Below are 19,021 nucleotides of genomic sequence, written 5' to 3' on the forward strand. Positions count from 1 at the left end.
ACAATGCCTGTGAAAAGGAAAGTTAACTGTCCTTGGAACCCAGGACTAAGATGTATTTCTCGTACAAGAAAGAGTACATTTCTGTTTGCTCTGAAACTAGAGATAGAGGGAAACTAAATAATAGAAAACTCTGTTAGAATTCATCCCTGTTAACTTTGTATTAATTATTTTACACTAACCTGTGCACTTATTCTGGCTGTTATAATAACTGGCAATGAACTTCAAACACAAAAATTTTCCATTTCAGTTTTGGTTTGAAATGTTTTCCTTTTGTTTCTAAATACTGATGTTGGATTCTGATTTCACAGGCTGGCACTGTCAGGCTGGGAGGCATTTCTCAGCCTGTCCCTGGTCCTCAGTCAGCCCTGAGCTCATCCCTCTGAGTGCTGTGCCCCACAAGGAGAGCCATGGTCCTGCCACAGAGCCAGTCAAGGGCTGGCTAAAGAAGGGGTGCACAGCCTTCAAATGCATTTTTTCATAGAAAGTATTGATAATCATTGATGAGACTGTCATCAGTGGGTTGGAAGGGCACAGTTCTGCACATTTTCTACTAGTGATGACAGAGCAAAACTGATGGACAGCTATGGCTAATAAAAAAAGCCCCAAACCCCATATTCTGAATGATATCTCTTAGATGCCAAAGTGCTATAAAACTGTCTTACTCCTCAGCTTCTGAGATGTCAGGGCAAACAAAAAGCAGAGCTGTCTGAAATTACAAAGGCTGTGCCAAAAGGAGACACATCCTGCTTAAAGCGAGGAGGGATGCAAAGCCACATGCAGTCCCCCAGTGCTCTCAGTGAATCTGTACCTATGTGGCATTTTGTCAGTCCCTGACACTTACATAAAAGTACAGCTACCTGCACGAGGGAAGAATGAAACTGCAGAAAGGCACAGTTCCATGAAGGAAAGTATATATATATGTGCATGGAAATGTCATTGGTATTTCATGAGATTGTGAACTGATATTAAAAAAAAGGGATTCTATTTTCAGAAATAGGTATTGGCCATGTGTTAATACGCATTTAAACGTATATCCAAATATAACATTCACAAACACAAAGATAGCTGTTGTGAGGCAGATTTTCAGAGAAGGTGGGGAAATTCCTAAGCTGGCTGTGAGGCAGACCATGGGAGATGTCTGGGGAAAGCCCAGCAGATTGATCTAAGCAAAATCAGTTTCAGAGGCACAGATAACTAAGCACATCCTTCATTTATATGGTTAATTTATGGAGAACTAATGTTTCTGCCTATTGTATAGTCTTTCCTTGGCACTCAGCAATCAATGACACAATGACAATCAATGACACAAGTCCTAATTTTTCTTATTAGAGTAGGCTAGTAACTTATGTTTTTATGTCTATTTCTTGCTTTTATTTGGCATTCTATGACTTAGAAACATTTATTGGAAGTCAAAATGATTAGCTGCCAACTTTTGGTAATACTGTCTTCTTTGGGATTGGGATTCTGTACGTGCTTTTCAGCTCTGTGAGTCACGTGAGTATGACCACTGTGGAGCAGGATGCTTCCTTTGTTATCTTGTAGAGATCTCTGAGTTTGAAAGTGCACTATTTTTATGACCTTCCATCTAGTGAATTTTAACATGACTAATTATTTTGTATGGCATTTTCAATGGAGGGGAAAAATTTGCAAGCCTACTGTATAGGTCTATAAAATCACATAAGAAAAATGCCTTAGTCCTGGATTCCAAGCAACCTTTCCTCTTTACAGGTAATGTTAACACAACAGATTTTTGTTTCCAGAGGAGTGAATGAGATGATTTCTTGTGATGGCAGGCTCTTTTGTTCGTAACTTCCTTCCGGGCTGCACATCCCATGTTCCACATGCCTGCATTTCTTTTGGCTTCAGGTGGGCTATCAGCCTCTTAAATCCAGCAGTCAAATGAGTTAATTTTTTTTTGTTCAAATCTGATGCTATGATAAAATGCTCTAGTGTGTATTGTTGTTCAGCTACTGTCTCATCTTTAACTTTGAAAAGAGGAGTTTCTGATCTCTGTGGACTCAATGAGAAGTGCATCTGCAGTGAGCTGTACCATTCACCATGGCCATGGGCCAGAGCTACAGAATAGAACTATTGCCCTGCCGCTGCACTGCTGTGTTAGCAGGAGAAGTAAAGCTTGTTCCTAAATAACACAACAGAGTCAATCAAAGGAAGACAGGTTAAGGTGACTTTTCCTTATGCTTGTGTTTTCTGGAAATACGAATTTGTGAGCTGTTCAGGAAGAAAAGTAGGTGTTTTAAAGAGAGTTTAAAAAGAATCAGCAAAAAGTCTCTTTGATAATCAGTGTTAAAATTAGCACATTGATATAAATTATATTAAGTTTTTTATATATCTTTTTGAGTGGTAAAAGATCCTTAAAGTTAATTTAAAAATATTTGCCATACTATTCATACGTGGCAAGGGAACTTGCATTAACTCCACTCTGGGCTTTGTGTAGTCACCCACAGGTGACCTTCTCTCCCTGGGACACAGTCCTCATCCCCCACTATAAAACTTGGCTGCCATGGAAATGCAATCAGTTTTTACCCTGGGAAAAGTTGGTTGGTCGAATCCGGAGCCCTGGCTGTGGGCTTGGGAAAACTGGAGAGCTGATAATAAATCTGTCTTCAGCAGTGCTCAGGTTACTATTTCCTCAGTACTCCACTAATGCAAATTTCCTTTTCCCTCTTCTAACTGGTCTTTCAACTTACACACTTGATACCGTTTGTAAATTAAAAATGCTAACGTAATTTCTGCTCTGCTGGGGAGTCTTCCATTCATAGAACTAGACATTTCTCCCAGAAACTTTGACCTGTGTGCTGCTGAGACTGCTCTAGAACTTAAAGTGGGCTGCACACTGGGCTGGGTGGAAAGCAAGGGACAAGGCAGAGGTTTGCCGCATGGAGTTGCTCCTTTTGGCCATCCTCCAGAGCTACCCAGGAGGTGCCACAAGCACAGTGCCTCTCACAGCTGCATCTGGTGGCTGACCTATGGGAGTGGTATAGAGAAGCTGGCATGGGGGAAGAAATCAGGTACAGACAGTGTAACAAAGGGGCCGTCACCTCCATTATGCATGTAAATTTTACACTTTTTGCTGTTTAAAAACATAGAATCATTAAGGCTGGAAAAGATCTCTAGGATTATCAAGTCCCACCATCAATCCATCCCCACCATGCCCACTAACCATGTCCCTCAATGCCACATCTACACGTTTCTTGAACACCTTGTAAGTAGTGTTACATTTTCCTCCTGTGAGTCAGGAGCAGAGCAATCCAGTCAGAAGAGGAAATTCTTCATCTCCTGAGCAGAACAGCTGCTTACCTGGAGGGCAAGGTGACAGGTGTGGTGCATCTGCCATAATAATGGGCAGACACTAATTCCAGTTCTGGAGCACGACCCGGTTTCAAGGGACGGGGTCTCTGTAACATGACCTGTGTGGCTCTGGTAGGGGGATAAGAGGAAGATGGTTGTGTGGTCTTCTGATGCTTCTTACAGCAGGGACTAGGGAATGCCAAGAGGTCCTGAGTGTCATTCCCACCAGCTGCACCTGGCTGCAAGCGATGCAGTCTCCTGTTGCATCATCTTTCAGCTCAACCCTCCCAGGAGTGAGGGGGCCTGGCCTCCATCTGAAAACATGTTAGCTAGACTTCTTTTGTTGTTTTGCTGCCCTGTAAATGGCCAGGAGCACTTCTGCTGTTTTATATACGCGATATTTTGGAAAATGTTGTGCCACTGGTGAAAACAATCTTCAGGAAGGCAGAAAGTCCAGCTCACAGCCTGTGTGTGGAGCAAGAGTAGGGAAAAACTGCTGTGAAGCTTTCTTTCATAGCTAAAATTCTCAGAAAGAATCACAGCTGAAAGCCAACCTACTTGAAATAAGCTGCAGTATTTTAAAAGCGTATCATTTGTTCCAAATACAATAAAACTCCTTTGGTCTGAAAGGAGGTACATAGAGAAATATACAGAAAGACCACAGGATGCACAGCAATGAAATTTTACTCATTATGATATTAACACTCCTCTGACTTTCATGTGAAGAGATTATGCTTTACACAATTTGTGATGCTGGCCAAACTGTTATTTTACAAAGTGACTATTAGGTGTACGTAAGCGCCTGCTTTCTACTGCATTGGATTTGTAAGACCCAAATAATTTCACTGCAGGTTAGCTGACTGTACACAGTCTTGACAATGATGGATTTAGACCCTGATAAAATTCACGAGCTTTTAGAGCTGAAAGCTGAATGACAGAATAATTTATGTTCAGCAGGAAGAAGGAATATTTATACGTAAAATTTTCTGCCCTCTTTCAAATAAACAAATGTACCATTTTCCCGCCCTGCACCCAGTAGCCAAGTGCTGTATATGATTCCCCACTGCTTATCGGCAGATGCAGACGACTGTGTGATTTCACCAAGAAGATGCTGCTTGCTTTCACCAAAACACAATGAATCCCTGACAGCGACTGAAGTGTGACACTGCAATCTCACTTTGCTGCAATTTACCATTACAAACAAAGGTCTGTCTCCACTGAGCACAGTGAGCATCCTCTTATCCCCATTCTCTGATGTCTGAAATAATACAGACACTCTGGCTGTACTGGGGTAACCAGTGTCAGCAATGGTGGGCACCTCCTGGGCTTGGCACATGGGCAGATGAGAGCAGATGCTGGAAACCATGACTCACTCTCTAATATTAAAGATTTACTGATTGCTTAAAAAAGTAATAAACCCTGTGTGTACCTGGCTATGAATGTGGCCATCCAGACATTTTTCTGCTTCCTTTGATTAATTGTTGAACATCTGAAGCCAGGGTACAGCATGCAACTGGCAGCGAACAGTATTGAGAGGAGTGGGGAGGCTTGGCTTCTGGAAGTCTCGCTCTGCTGCCGCTATTACTGTTCATAAATAATACAAGCTAGAAATGAGTGATATCAGAGGAACTATCGCAGAGATGGTGTGATTTTCTTTCTTCACCTATTGCTGGAGGAATTTTCTGATGACTGGGATTGAGATGGGATTGTAGGGGAAGATTTGCCAGACTGACAGATGTCGATCGCATGTTTAATACATAGTCTGCATTCTGTCATTCCTAGAAATTGCGCCTTCTTCTCGCTAAAAAAACTCTCCCTTAAATTAAATCGGTAATATGTCAAGGCACTAAATGCTATCTGGCTAAAATCCACCATGCCCTGTACACTTTGAACAGAGCTTTATTTGCGGGTGGATTCAGCGTCCCTTACTGCGCGCCGCTCCTGCTCGCCCCGCGTCCCACGCAGCAGGCAGGAGGACAGGCGGCGAGGCAGGAGTTGGTGAGCCTGCACTTCCGTGGCCGCGGGGGAGAGGGGCAGCGCGTTCGCCCGGAGGGCGCTGTTTGCTGGGAAGATGGTGCGCGCGGAGTGGGACGTGGGGCTGGGAGATGATGCTGTATGAGCATAGTGGTGGGATCAGCGTGGGAAATGTCCCAGAAGCAGGACAGCAGCAGAGCAGGAGCCAGGAAGGTACTGGCAGGTATTGCCTCCCAGCTCTCTCAATTGTATCTGGATAAGGTGGTTTGGATTAGTGGTCTCCTGCACTGCTGTCTGCTTCTCAGACTTGCCTGCTCCTTCCCCAGCCCTGTTTATACTCCATCCTCCTTGCTGTCACCACGTCCCCCAGCTCCCCGTCCTCCAGCCAGCCCCGCAGCGCCACGCGCGCAGGGTGTCCCCGCGCCCTTCGTGTGCTCCAAGCAGCGCACAGCGCGCTGCAGCGCCTGCGGGAGAGCTCCAGAATGACTGTTGGAGCTGCTGAAACTCGGTCAGCCCCACACCTCGGTACTTTTGGAGGAAACGTTCCGTATTTCATTTGCACATGACCCAGGAGGACCCGTCCCTGTTTCTGTGGCACACAGCCCCTCAGCACCTTCGGTGTGGGGCCAGCATGGCCACATCAGCTGGGGCACTTTGCGAGCGTGTGCTGCAAACAGCAGCCACTGCAAACAAATAATTTTGAGAGCTGACTTCAAGAGAAATTTATTGCAACACAGATAACCAAACAGTGACTGCTTCCTGCTTTGAGAACGTAAGAGGAATACTACTGTATTCTTGACAGTGGATTAAACAACAAGAAAGAAAAGCTTGTACAGGCAAATAAATACATGACATTCATTCATCTAACTTAAAAACAGACAGCAGAGAGGCATTAGTATTTCCACAGCAATCTTATCATGTAGAAAATCTTCACTTTGTGGCTTTTAAGGATATCTTAAATTAATAGTTATGGCAATACTTACCTATATGGTTAACATTTACTGAAGCAAAATCACTCATCACCATCTAGTCCTCTCAGCGCATACAAACCAGTAGATGTTAGAAAATGAGCTTTTCTTATTTTTTTCTCCATTTCTAATTACTTTGTTTACTAATGTTTCAATTGTTTTATACATATGCGTATACATAAAAGCACAAATATACAATATAAGCAATAAATATATATATTCATTTATTGATGTTGAGTGTAAGAGCATCCAAATACTGTAGCTTATCTGCTAAAATATTTTATTTTTAAAGATAACCATAGCAATAGGCTGAAATGTCTGTCTCTGAGATTGACAGAACTAACTGCCTCCTATGTAAGCAAAATCAATCTCCATGAGACCCGATCTTTTCAAAAAAATCTTACCATTCATTCTGTCAAGGAACCTTAGTACATCTGAATGGGAGGCATGGGAGCACCAGAGGTTTTGAAATCAGGAGCAGTGACTTACCTTTGTGCTGGTCAAATACGGATGAGGAACTGAAATCCATTGTGGTCTATCTCAATATCTACAACCAGACCAGGTAAACACCATCTCCAGGGTTTTCAAGGAGGAATCCCATATATTACAGTAAAAAAGAATAGCTGTTACCAACCTTCTTGTCAGAGAATTAAACTTGCTTTATGGCTGCAGGTTGTTGTCAAGGCAAGGACATTATCATCAGCCTGACAGAAACAGTATATTCTGTTTGCTATGGACCCTCTTAAAATGACATCCTTGGAAGCTTAGCTTTTACAGAACACCCTCAGTGAGTGAATTTGCCTGCAGTCATCTCTGAGAGATGCTGCTGCTCACCCAGCCTCAGCAGCAGAGTGCTGCCTGTAGACAAACAAGCCTCGGAGCGTGAATGGGATTGTGCTGGCACACGGAGCATGTGCAGAGCTGTGGTGCCGTGCGGGTGCAGCTGTCATTGCTGTGCTGGCATGTGCTGTGCCCACCTGGCCCTGCTAGTGTGGTGCTGTGGTCACCGTGCCTGGGGGGCTTATCTGCATCATCTTTCTCTGATTTAACTGTGGTATGGAGAACGTAAATAAGAAAGCCATTGCTATACCTAATTAATATGTAAGGTGTAATGAAAGAATGGTTCTCAAAACTGTGAGCATGTTACTGTGGCTGAAGGAGGTAGTGATGCTCCAACAGAGTAGTGCAACAAATGCAGTAGTTCACAGAGGTTGTTCCAAACCCTCTGCATCCACCAAACTGACAGCAGTCCCATGTCTAAAAGCCACCTTTTTGTCTGGGCCTGTTCCTCCCTCGTTTGGAAACTCAGACTGTGTACTACATAGAGGAGGTTCCCCTGGTGAACTTCGTTCTAGGTTGCTGCCACGGCAGAAATAGTAGCAAGTAGCAATAAATGGGCTGATGTAGTGTTTATCTGAAGCAGATGTTTGCCTGGAGCAGTGAGTGAGGCTGGCAGCTTGGGGGCATATAGATAACATTGCTCTTGTGCAGTGGAATAGACACATTGCTGATGCTGAGTAAAGCAGGGCAATGTGAGAAAATTAAGGGAGCCAAGGCACTTTTGGCCTCGGAGCGCAAAGAAGATATACAGTAAAATGATGTCCATATTTGGTCAGCCCAAGAACCCCCTAGATGTTACATGTTCATTGTATTCTGCTGTATTGACCAACTCTATTGTCTACAGCAGATACCAGAGACATAATTTACATCTAGTAGTGTAGGAGTTACATTTGCAGCTGATTCACATCCCAGGCATGTGGGTCTGAAACAAAAACCAAACTAAGTTTTCCAAACTTTTTGTTTCGAAAAAGATTTTATGCTCCAGGTAGCAATACAGCCTCGACAGCTTGAACCAAGCTGAAATTCTCCAAAATGTGACAGTGAGACAGGCTCTGCCTCTTCTTCTCTGCTGCTGTCTTTGTACCTTGGCTTTGCCTTTTTTGTATTGAGGAGGGATCCACCATGTGGCAAACACCAGCCGTGCACAGATCTGGGAAGAGGGCACGATGCAGACGGCTGGCAGCTAGCACAGCTTCACCAGGAGGGTGGCCCAGCAAGTAGCCCTGCTGCCCTCTGGCTCATGGGCAGCCCCTGCGGGCCAGTGCCTTGGGCTGCTCACACAGGCGAAGGGCCTGCAGCAGGAAACATGGAGCAGTCTGTAGGTGGGCACCTCCAGCTGCAGGCTATCATTGTGCCCAATGCTCTTCAGAAGGCGCCACAAGTGGCCCCTGCCATTCATGTGTCGCAGAGGCCCTCTGTCATCATAGAATCATAGAATGGCTTTGGTTGGATGGGACCTCAAAGATCATCAAGTTCCAACCCCTCTGCCACAGCAGAGTTGCCAGCCGCTAGATCAAGTACTAGATCAGATTGCCCAGGGCCCCATCCAACCTGGCCTTAAACACTTCCAGGGATGGGGCATCCACAACCTCTCTGGGCAGCCTGTTCCAGCACCTCACTGCTCTCTCAGTAAAAAAACTTCCCCCAACATCTAATGTAAATCTCCCCTCATTTAGTTTGAAAGCATTCCCCCTTGTTCTATCACTATCTACACATGTAAAAAGTTGATTTCTCTCATGTTTATAAACTCCCTTTAAATACTCATCAGTGGTTTACGGGCGGGTTCGGCCCAGTTCCGTGACTAATGGGGTGGGGGAACCCAGGGACCCACGCCCTGGGAAAACAGAAAGGGGAAAGAAAGGGTAGGGAGGTGGGCCTAGAAACAAAACTGTGGCAACGATCTAAGGAGAAACAAACTAAGTTACTAAATAAGATATCGAAATGCAAGATAACACAATGTAATGCAATATATTACAATATAATGCAATTGGAACTGAAGCTAATAAATAAACTGAGAGAGAGTCCAAAAACCAAAATGCCTTACTCTAATGCTGGCAGCAAGACAGCCAGGGAGAGAGATGCTGCTGGGACGAGCAGAAGGAGAAGAGAGAGAGAACACATGTCTTGTGATATGTGAACAGTTTTATCTTTCCACTGGAACCGGATCTTTTGCACTGGAACAGGTTGCCCAGGGAGGTTGTGGATGCCCCGTCCCTGGAGGCATTCAAGGCCAGACTGGACGTGGCTCTGGGCAGCCTGGTCTAGTGGTTGGCGACCCTGCACTTGGCAGGGGGGTTGAGACTCGATGATCTTTGAGGTCCTTTTCAGCCCAAGCCGTTCTATGATTCTATGATTCTATGATTTCCCTCTGAACAGAAAAGGGTAACAGAACAGCAAGCAGCCCTCTGGGAAATGTGGTTCTTCTCTTCTGAGTACCAGGTACCCGGAACTATCCATGATCCATGGAACTGGAGCATTAACTCTTTAACTCCCAGTGCACTACATGATGTTAAGATGTGGAATACTGATAACTAAAAATCATAAAACCATGTCAATACTGGAAGGCACAATGAAGTCTCCCCGCAGCTTTCTCTTTTTCAAGCTGAACAAGCCCGGTTCCTTCAGCTTATCTTCATAGGAGAGGTGCTCCAACCCTTGGATCATCCTCATGGCCCTCCTCTGGACCCTCTCCAACAGCTCCACATCTTTCCTGTACTGGGGGCCACAGTACTCCAGCTGGGGCCTCACGGGGGCAGAATAGAGTAGAGGGGGACAGTCACCTCCCTCTCCCTGCTGGCCACCTCTCTTCTGGTGGAACCCAGGATACCATTGGCCTTCTGGGCTGCAAGCGCACACTGCTGTCCATCAAGTGCAAGGCTTTCCTGACTTTGGGCAGAAATATGCTGTACCTACACTGACTCTTGGTTCTGTTTTGGAGCTGCATCCTCAGTGTTAGGTAGTGCAACAGCAGCGAGCTCAGATGTGTCTGGAGAAGACAGCATCCCACCCAGCGAAAAGGACTGGTTTGTGCCCTCTGCAGGGACTGACCCAGGGCTCAAGCAAACAGTGACGATCTCTCCTAATGTGTCATTAGATAAACACTGACTAGAGAATGGAGAATGAAACCACGGCTATATCCAAGAGCTTCCCACTTGGAATGCAAGACAGAGTGAGTGTCTGTCCTACTCTGCTTCCTGCTTCATAACAACAAATAACATCCTCTGCTAAGTCAATGGGAATATTTGACTTTGACTTCAATGGGATCAGAGTGTCTTCCATGGCACAACTGTTTGAGATATCACTAGCATCCCATGAGGGAAATTTAGCAACAAGCCAATCACACCTGAGAGTCTATTCTGCAATTATAGAAGAGCTGCAAATCAGTAAATGCTTCAGTATGTATTGATTTCTCAAATGATAATGCGTGTATTCAACTAAGCCAGTTTTTAAATTTTGCTCACACTGGTTGTAGTGCATGCTTTAGAAGGAGTGGGAAGTCTCCCTGTGAGTTCATCACCCTTACCGTGCTGTAGCTATCACTCTTTACGTTCCAGAGTCTTTCTCATGATACTTCCAGGTTTAAAACTGCATTGAATGCCTCTGGCACATTGTAAGGACCATGGTATCTGTGGCTAAGAGGTGTAGGGGTGTCGTGTTTGTGGTCTCATATGGACAGAGGGAAATTTATGTTCAAACGTTTGCACTACAACTACTAGTATTTGGTATTCCACTATTGCTTGCTGTGCAAGATAACACAAAGGAAAATAAACGTGTGTGTTCCAGGTCAGATCAAAACTTTACTAGTCCAATAACTGCAGTGTCTAAATAGCACTTGGCAGTAGCTGTCTGGTGAGCTGCAGAGCAAGTGGGGCATCCAGCATTCTTCAGAGCACGCTCTAAAGCAGCGCTGTAGTTCCGCGGAGTCCCAGTAGATGGTGGGATTTGATCAACACTCGGCCCTTCGAACCAGAGAAACAGCTCTAAATTGAGATACTCACAATGTTTTTCTATTAAACGCTTTTAAACAGAGAGAGAAAAATTCATTTGCAGGAAACCAGTAATCTCTGACATTATGCAGCACGTTAAGAATGTTTGCAAATGAACCAAGTCTCATTCCAAATATCGAATAACAGTACGAAGCATGACTAACCATCAGTGAATAGTAAGCTCTGACAGCCTCTTTACAAACCTTTGTGATTATACTTTTTCACTGGTGAAAGACACAGAAGGCTTACCATGTATTTAACATCTTCTGCTCCATAAAGCTCTATTTTAAACTGGGAAATTAGTCATTTAGAGGTAAATAGCAAATTATAAATGGTCTGAAAGCAGTGTCGAGAAGAATGCATCAAATGAACAAATCTGACAGGTGTAACTGCATCTGTAGGGTTGAAGTGCAAAGGGAGGAAACCACGCCTTGCAGTGCTGTCCCAGCAGAAGCTGGTGGGGATGCCCCTTCCCCAGCAGATGGGGATGTGCTCCCTGAGAATACCACTCTGACTGCACCACAGGACAGTGAGGTCAGCTCATCTTTCTGATTGTGTTTGGAGCAGCAATACCCCACAGATGCTTGATCCTCTTTTCAAGGCTGTTCACACCATTCTGCCGTTGCATATGTTCTTTAAGAGTTTCACTGTCAGTTGCAGAAAGCAGGGATTTCATGCAGGTTGTCAGCTGCTCTGTGAGCACTGCAAGTCGTAGCAGCGGCTGTGTTTGCTCCATGCTATGGGGCTTCAGGGATCGCTCCATGGCAGTGCAACAGATGCAAGCAGGCCCGTCCATACAGAAAACAGGAAAATGCAGTGAGCACTTGGTTCTGAGGGGAATGAGTTAGTAAGGAAATCAGTTCACTTTCTGCTTCTAGGCACTTTAATATTATGTGAAAGGCAAATATAGAATACCGAGTCCAATTAGCTTTTCTTGTAGAAACAACAGGAATCTGATTTCTTTTTTCTTTTCTCTTTTTCATAAGATTATTGTTTCATGTGAATCCCCCGTTCCTCATTAATATTTACAATATGCCAATACCAGACAGCTACACTTCCTCTCCCTTATGTAGTTAGCCATGGAAGTATGCACCTTCTTTCTAATCATGTTTATTTGAATATTTTCCTTTGCCTTTTAGTGCAGAAATCAAAGGACAATAACAAGTTTATATTCCACACCCTTATCTTTACATAGTGCTCTTTCTGGTGATTTCAATTTCTCGTAACTGCATGCACTTAGGATGGTGAGTCCTGTGGTGACTCAGCTTTCAGCCCTCACCCACACATCCCACTGCCTGGTCGCTGTGTCATGCTTCAGGAAAGCTGTAGGGGAGTAGTCAAGGCATGGCAACAGTCAGTGGCAAATCAGATTTATGCACAGAAGGAGTATGGAGACTGCTGGAAGAAACGGTAGCAAGACCAATAAAATTTGCATTTTAAATGGGCCACGTTTCAATGACATTTACCATGAGAAAGCTGAGCATCGCACTGTAAGCAGTGCCAGAAGAAAAATAATTCCTTCCTTCATTTATATCTTGTTACTGATCCCATGCATTTTTTTTTTCTATTTCTGACTACAACTCGGATCCAGTTCATCTTCTCTGTTGCTGGTCATTTTCCTACTGTGCATAAATTCCAGCATATGCCAGCAAAAGTAAGTATGATGCAAAGAGACATGTCAGATCATTACTTGTGCAACTTTAGCAATGTCCAGGGTAGCTCAGACATAAACAGGTAAATAACAGGTAAATAACACAGCTGCCTAAACTTACATCAAAACTTGCCCCGGTGGCTCTCCTCAGTGTGACTGCGGTGAGGTACATGACACGGAGTGAATGAGCTGATGGTCTCCATCTGTTTGTGGTTGGGGTAATCAGAAATAGACGCTCACTGAAGTCTTTGATCAGCCATCTTTTACATGATGTTGCCAGGGTATGTTGAAGCCCGGATGAGAGGAAAAAAAACAGCGTCTGTGGCTTACAAACTGCAAATTGTGTCCATCTTGCATTCTTTGCCTACCTGGGACTCCTGTTGATACCTAGTCCCAGATTACAGTCTTCACTCAGACTTGCAGGCTGGTAAGTGCAATAGTAGTGACAAAGCACACAGGCCTGTGGTTTGCTGCGAGTACACTTACGTGGAAGAGGCAATTTAATCCTGTGCCAGTGAAACTCAGACAGGAATGCAATTCAATACCCATGGTGCACACACTGTCAGAATGCAAAGGGAAGTAACTGAGTAGGCCACAGCACCAGAAGGAAGCTCAGAAGAAAACCAAGCATATTTGACAGAAGATTATCCTTTCGAAGACTCTCACTAATGCCAGTGCTGGAGGAACATCAAATCTGCAGGGCTGCAGGTTGCAGTAGCATTTGTTATTGCTTTGATGGATCCAGTATAAAACCCAGACCTACAAAATTTGCACATGGAACCCCGAACCCCACAAACTGTACAGTAGATGCTGTATTTATTGTGAAATTATGGTGTTACTGGAGGGCCAAGCAAGTGTGGGAATCACATTGTGTCCTGCAGGGCTGAGAAGCATCCTGAGACCTGCTGAGACCCCCAGACTTGCCAGTGTCCTGGGCTCTGCTGTGCCAATGCTCTCACAACATGTAAGTGGAACAAGTAATGGTAGTAATATTCAACAGTTATTTGTAGAAAGAATTTATACACAGAAATTCTGTGGTTTTAAGTGCTTGAATGGAGATATAAGAGAGCTGCTGTAAAATTTGCTCATTTCTTACCGTGATCTCTGTAGTTTCTGTGCAACAGAAGTGTAGAACATTATTTTGCTGCTGACAAGTGGCTTTTATGTGGGGTGGTTTTTGAAACTCAGACTTTTCCTGAGAACACAAAAGCCATTCCAAATGGATAAAAGTGTAGCTTTGAACTATGTGAGTACTTTAACTGGCAAGAGCGGAAGCTCACCGGGACTGCTTGGTAACCGTGTATTTATTTGGCATGTGATGGACAGGCAGGCACTTGCTCGATTCGTGCTCTGACAGAAGGACAAACCTGGTATGTCAGCTCAGGCTCAGCACTGTGATAACACACTCACACATCTTTCAGCTTTGATGTCTGTCCAGTATATCCCTCACAGAGACATACTTTGCTCTGAAAGTAATGCCACCCTATTTATTTCCATGGGAAAAACAACAGATATGAAGAGTTCAAAACATTATTTGATAGAGCAAATTCTCAGCTACATAACACTATTCTTCAGCATAGTCATCAACATTAGCTATGCATTTTTGCCTGCATGCCATGCTTGCAAAAATCTTCATGGCCATCTGGAATATGGCTTGTCTTTCATGTCACTATCACTGCTGCTGAAATGCACCATCCACCACCTCACTGTGCTCACATACACTGTTTGGGCTCTGTCATCACTCAGCAAGTGTCAATGAATTTCAATGGGTGCCATTTTTTCCAAGTGGAGGAATTCAGTGACAAACCTTTCCTTCATACACACTTCCATGTCAGACACCGTTTTATCATACTGCCCCTCTGCTGCTGTCTGTCACACAGAAACAAAATACAATGGGACATTGGTGGGAAGGTTCAACCTCTACTACCATATCACCAACATCTGCCTCTGATGTTGTGGGCCAACATCATAATATAGGAGGCATTACTTCCAGAGCTCCATCATAGATACATACATATATAGAATCATAGAATTGCTTGGGTTGGAAAGGACCTCCAAGATCACCAAGTCCAACCACAACCCAACCACACTACTCTAACAACCCACTGCTAGATCATGTCCCTGAGCACCACATCCAAATGGTTTTTAAACACATTCAGGGATGGTGACTCACAACCTCCCTGGGGAGCCTGTTCCAGTGCTTAACAACCCTTTCTGTAAAGAAGTTTTTCCTGATATCCAACCTAAACCTCCCCTGGTACAACTTGAGGCCTTTTCCCCTTGTCCTGTCACCTGTCACCACTGAGAAGAGACCAACCTCGCTCTCACTGCAATCACCTTTCAGGTATTTGAAGAGAGCAATGAGGTCTCCCCTCAGCTTCCTCTTCCCCAGACTAAACAGCCCCAGTTCCTTCAGTCTCTCCTTGTAGGGCATATTCTCCAAGCCCTTCACAAGCCTTGTTGCCCTTCTTTGGACCTGCTCCAGCTCCTCAATGTCCTTTCTGTACTGAGGTGCCCAAAACTGAACACAGTACTCAAGGTGGGGCCTCACCAGTGACAAGTACAGGGGCAGGATGGCTTCCCTAGCGCTACTCACCACACCATTCCTGATCCAACCCAGGATGCCATTGGCCTTCTTGGCCACCTGGGCACACTGCTGGCTCATATTCAGCCGACTGTCCATCAGCACACCAAGGTCCCTTTCTGTCAGGCAGCTTTCCAGCCACTCCTCCCCAAGCCTGTAGGGTTGCCTGGGGTTGTTGTGACCAAAGTGCAGGACCCGACACTTGGCCCTATTGAAACTCATATGGTTTACCTTGGCCCATCGATGCAGTCTATCCAGGTTCCTCTGTAGTGCCCTTCTACCCTCTGGCAGAACAACACACTTCCCTAACTTGGTGTCGTCTGCAAACTTACTGAAGATGCACTCAATCCCCTCATCAAGATTATTAACAAAGATGTTGAATAGAAGAGGCCCCAGCACTGAGCTCTGGGGGACACCCTTCGTGACTGGCCACCAACTGGATTTAACTCCACTGACCACAACTCTCTGGGCCCGGCCATCCAGCCAGTGTTTCACCCAGCAGAGCATATGCCCATACAAACCATGGGCAGCCAGCTTCTCCACAAAGATGCTGTGGGAGATAGTGTCAAAGGCTTTACTGAAGTCCAGGTAGACCACATCAACAGCCTTATCTTCATCCACTAAGCAGGTCACCTTGTCATAGAACGAAATCAGGTTTGTCAAACAGGATCTACCATTCATAAACCCATGCTGACTGGGCCTGATCCCCTGGTTGACCTTTAACTGATCCATGATGTATCTTTAGATTATCCATTCCATTACCTTCCTTGGCACCAAGGTGAGACTGATAGGTCTATAGCTACCATATGCACAGGTTCTGATGCATATAAACATTTAGCACCTAGGATAGAAAAAATACTGATAAGAATATCATATTATTTACAATACTACTACTTCTTGTGCAAGCAAAAATGTAATGGAATATTGATGGGAAGGTTCAGCCTTTGCTGCTATTCCACACATGTCCGCCTCTGACACTGTGGGTCAACATAATAAAATAGGAGGCATTACTTTCAGAGCAATTTCATACATGGAGAAAATCAGTACCAAGGGAAATGTCTCCTCTACAAAATGTAATTACCGGATATGCTGGTACTGCACAGATTAAGCACTTTTTCTAAACAGCCCAATGCAGAGGTCTGAGTTCAGCACGGTGTGAACAGAAATGCCTTATGACCTCTGTGTACAGCACTGACACTTTCAGCCACTTCTGGAAAAGGCCAGTTTCTCCTTGACTCCACATGTGCGCATGGGAATGGGAACAGGAGAGCAGAAGAGAGGAGATCTCAGAGGTACATCCTTCAGGTGCAACTTCAGCTGCAGATGGGAGCACTGTTGCTCTAAAACTGTCTGGGGCTGCTCCTCTGTGGCTTGCTCAGGGATGCACAGCCCCACCGACATGAGGCCAGATGCAGGTTGTGGCTTTTCCCCTTTATCTCTGGTGTGTGACAGCAAAATATCCCAGCGGAAAGCCACTACTGCATACTCAGTTTTGCACTTCTCCAGCCACGGGAGTGTGCCCACCACCATGGCATGATGTGGGTCTTGGCAGGGTGGTGCTGAGCTGGCTGAGGGGTGGGGAACACCAGGGAGTGCAGCATGGGGTGATACCTTTGGCTTCCCGTGGTGCAGTGGGTGACACCCACCAGCATGCTGAGATGCACTGGGTGCACACACCTTCCTGCCATAGCCATGGCTCTGCAGGTTATTTTCAGTGAGAGGGAAGCATTTCTCAGTCTGGCGCGACAGTCTTAAATTAAAAAAGATAAAAATCCCGGATAAGGATGAAAGCGTAGTTCCTTTGGCCACAGACTAACAGGCATCACAGCTTCTTTGGAGATGTAGCTGGTAGGAACACGTCTTTGATGCAGGTATCTGGCTGAGAAGACCTGCTTTTGCGGCAGGCACCGCTGGTGGCAGCGATGCCAACCTGGCCTGAGCGAGCCGGCAACTGCAACAGCTGCCAGCTAGGGTCAGGGCTGGGCCGCGCTGAGAGCAGCAGCCGGGCACTGGCTCCTTGCGGCTTCACTGCTCCCAGAAGGCTCCAGCAGGCTCACTGCACCCTCCCATCGAGGTCCCTGCGGGCTCCCTGCAGGCTTCCAGCAGGCTCCCTGCAGGATCTCATGCCTCGGGGCTCTCCCCATCCTGGGTGCCTGCCTGGGAGTTATTGAATAGTATGTGTTGTTTTGTCTGCACAAATCCTTTTCCTAGCTGAGATTTGTTCTGGACAGTAGGGAATTATGCATAGGAAGGCAAATGCTCTCTGTGCCCCAGTAACTCAATGTTTCCTAACAGAATCTGTGCTTCTAGTTTTGGATGCTCACTTACTCTGCACTCGCTGATGGGCAGTGGGTGGGATGTGGGGAAGCCCTCACTTCCTAGAAGCACCCTCTGGGTGCAGTGGGTACCATGTCCCACACAGAGCAAACCAGCAGGATCAGATAACCCCACTGTTTAATGCACAAAGTACCTAAGCGCAGAGGGCAGCCTCTGTGGAGGCACCACAGCTTCCTGCAGCTGGTAGGATGTGGGTTTTATTACCGGGGTGACGCATGTAATTCAGTCTTAGGTTTTGTTTCCCTCAAGCAATGCAGAGATACCCCTGGGCTGTGCCAGACCATTCCACCCCCCTCTCACATGGTCAGTTTTGGGGCAGCATTGTGGCATCCAACAGCAGGAGGGCAATAGCTATAGGGAAGTGCACAAAGGCAGCAATAGTTGCCTTCTCATTAAAGCAGCTACTAAAATTAATGTTGTTGTCATTTTGAAATGGTGTAGTTTCTCTCCCAGCTGGAGTCAATTTGGCAGTCTACAGACTGCCTAAGTCCTAAGCTATAAGTTATAATATCAGGAATGGACAGGGCTGTGCTTTGAAGTAAGTGTAACCTGTCTCTTTATTATTAGAAATAGAGGATCTTATGGGATAGGCTTATATATTTTTAAGTAGATGAAGTGGCATGCTCAGTTTGTATTTGTTAATGTTTCAGTTTGCTAAAGAGTAAAGAAAGAACTTTTCAATTTTGTATCTGTTTTGGTGGTTGTTGGCTTTGACTTGTAAGGTTGGTTGCAATCCACAACTGGCTTGGCAGCTGCACGAATATGAAATTGCCACATCTGCAAAACATGAAGATGTCATGAGTCTCAGTATGGAGACATGAGAAATTTCAGTTTGTCTTTACTGTTGTACTCTTCTAAAGCATCAGTTATTTTCTACTTTTCTGACTTCTTCTGATGGAAGAAGAAAGTTTATGGAATGTAGGAAAAGGGTGTGGCCATTTAGGAAGAATACAGGAATGTTGCCAGGGATGTGATGTGTAAGGCTAAAGCCCACTCGGAATTAAATCTGGCAAGGGAGGTCAAGGACAACAAGAAGAGCTTATTTTTAAGTGTATCAATAGCAAAAAAAGAGACAAAAGAATGAAGTGGACACCCTGGTAATGGAGGACACTGAGAAGGTGGAGACACTGAACACCACCTTTGCTTCAGTCTTTACTTCTAGGACAGACCCTTGGGAATGCCAGACCCTGGGGGTAAGAGAGAATCTGGAGAATGGAAAAATACCTCTTGGTCGAGGAGGATCTGGTCAGAGATCACCTAGGCAAAATCAATGCGTACTAATCCATGGGCCCCAATGGGATGTGGCCACAAGTGCTGAGGGAGCTGGCAGAAGTGACTGCCAAACCGCTCTCTATCATCTTTGAAAGGTACT

General features: G+C 45.2%; 1 protein-coding gene and 1 long non-coding RNA gene across 2 annotated transcripts in view; both read right to left on the bottom strand.

The window, feature by feature from the left end:
- ANKRD55 (ankyrin repeat domain 55) overlaps positions 1-4,961 on the bottom strand; it is a 47,240-nt gene extending 42,279 nt beyond the window's left edge. The window contains exon 1 of the mRNA XM_021381572.1: positions 3,319-4,961. Within this exon, the coding sequence (XP_021237247.1) occupies positions 3,319-3,355 (37 nt within the window). The 5' untranslated portion in view covers positions 3,356-4,961. The remainder of the gene's footprint in view (positions 1-3,318) is intronic.
- On the bottom strand, positions 10,869-13,260 carry LOC110389987. The gene is made up of 2 exons (XR_002433487.1): positions 12,850-13,260; positions 10,869-11,907 (listed from the first exon to the last, which is right to left on the bottom strand). It is a non-coding gene; the product is annotated as an uncharacterized LOC110389987 (long non-coding RNA).

Source organism: Numida meleagris, chromosome Z (assembly GCF_002078875.1).
Source record: "Numida meleagris isolate 19003 breed g44 Domestic line chromosome Z, NumMel1.0, whole genome shotgun sequence".
In the NCBI taxonomy this organism is placed as follows: Eukaryota; Metazoa; Chordata; class Aves; order Galliformes; family Numididae; genus Numida; species Numida meleagris.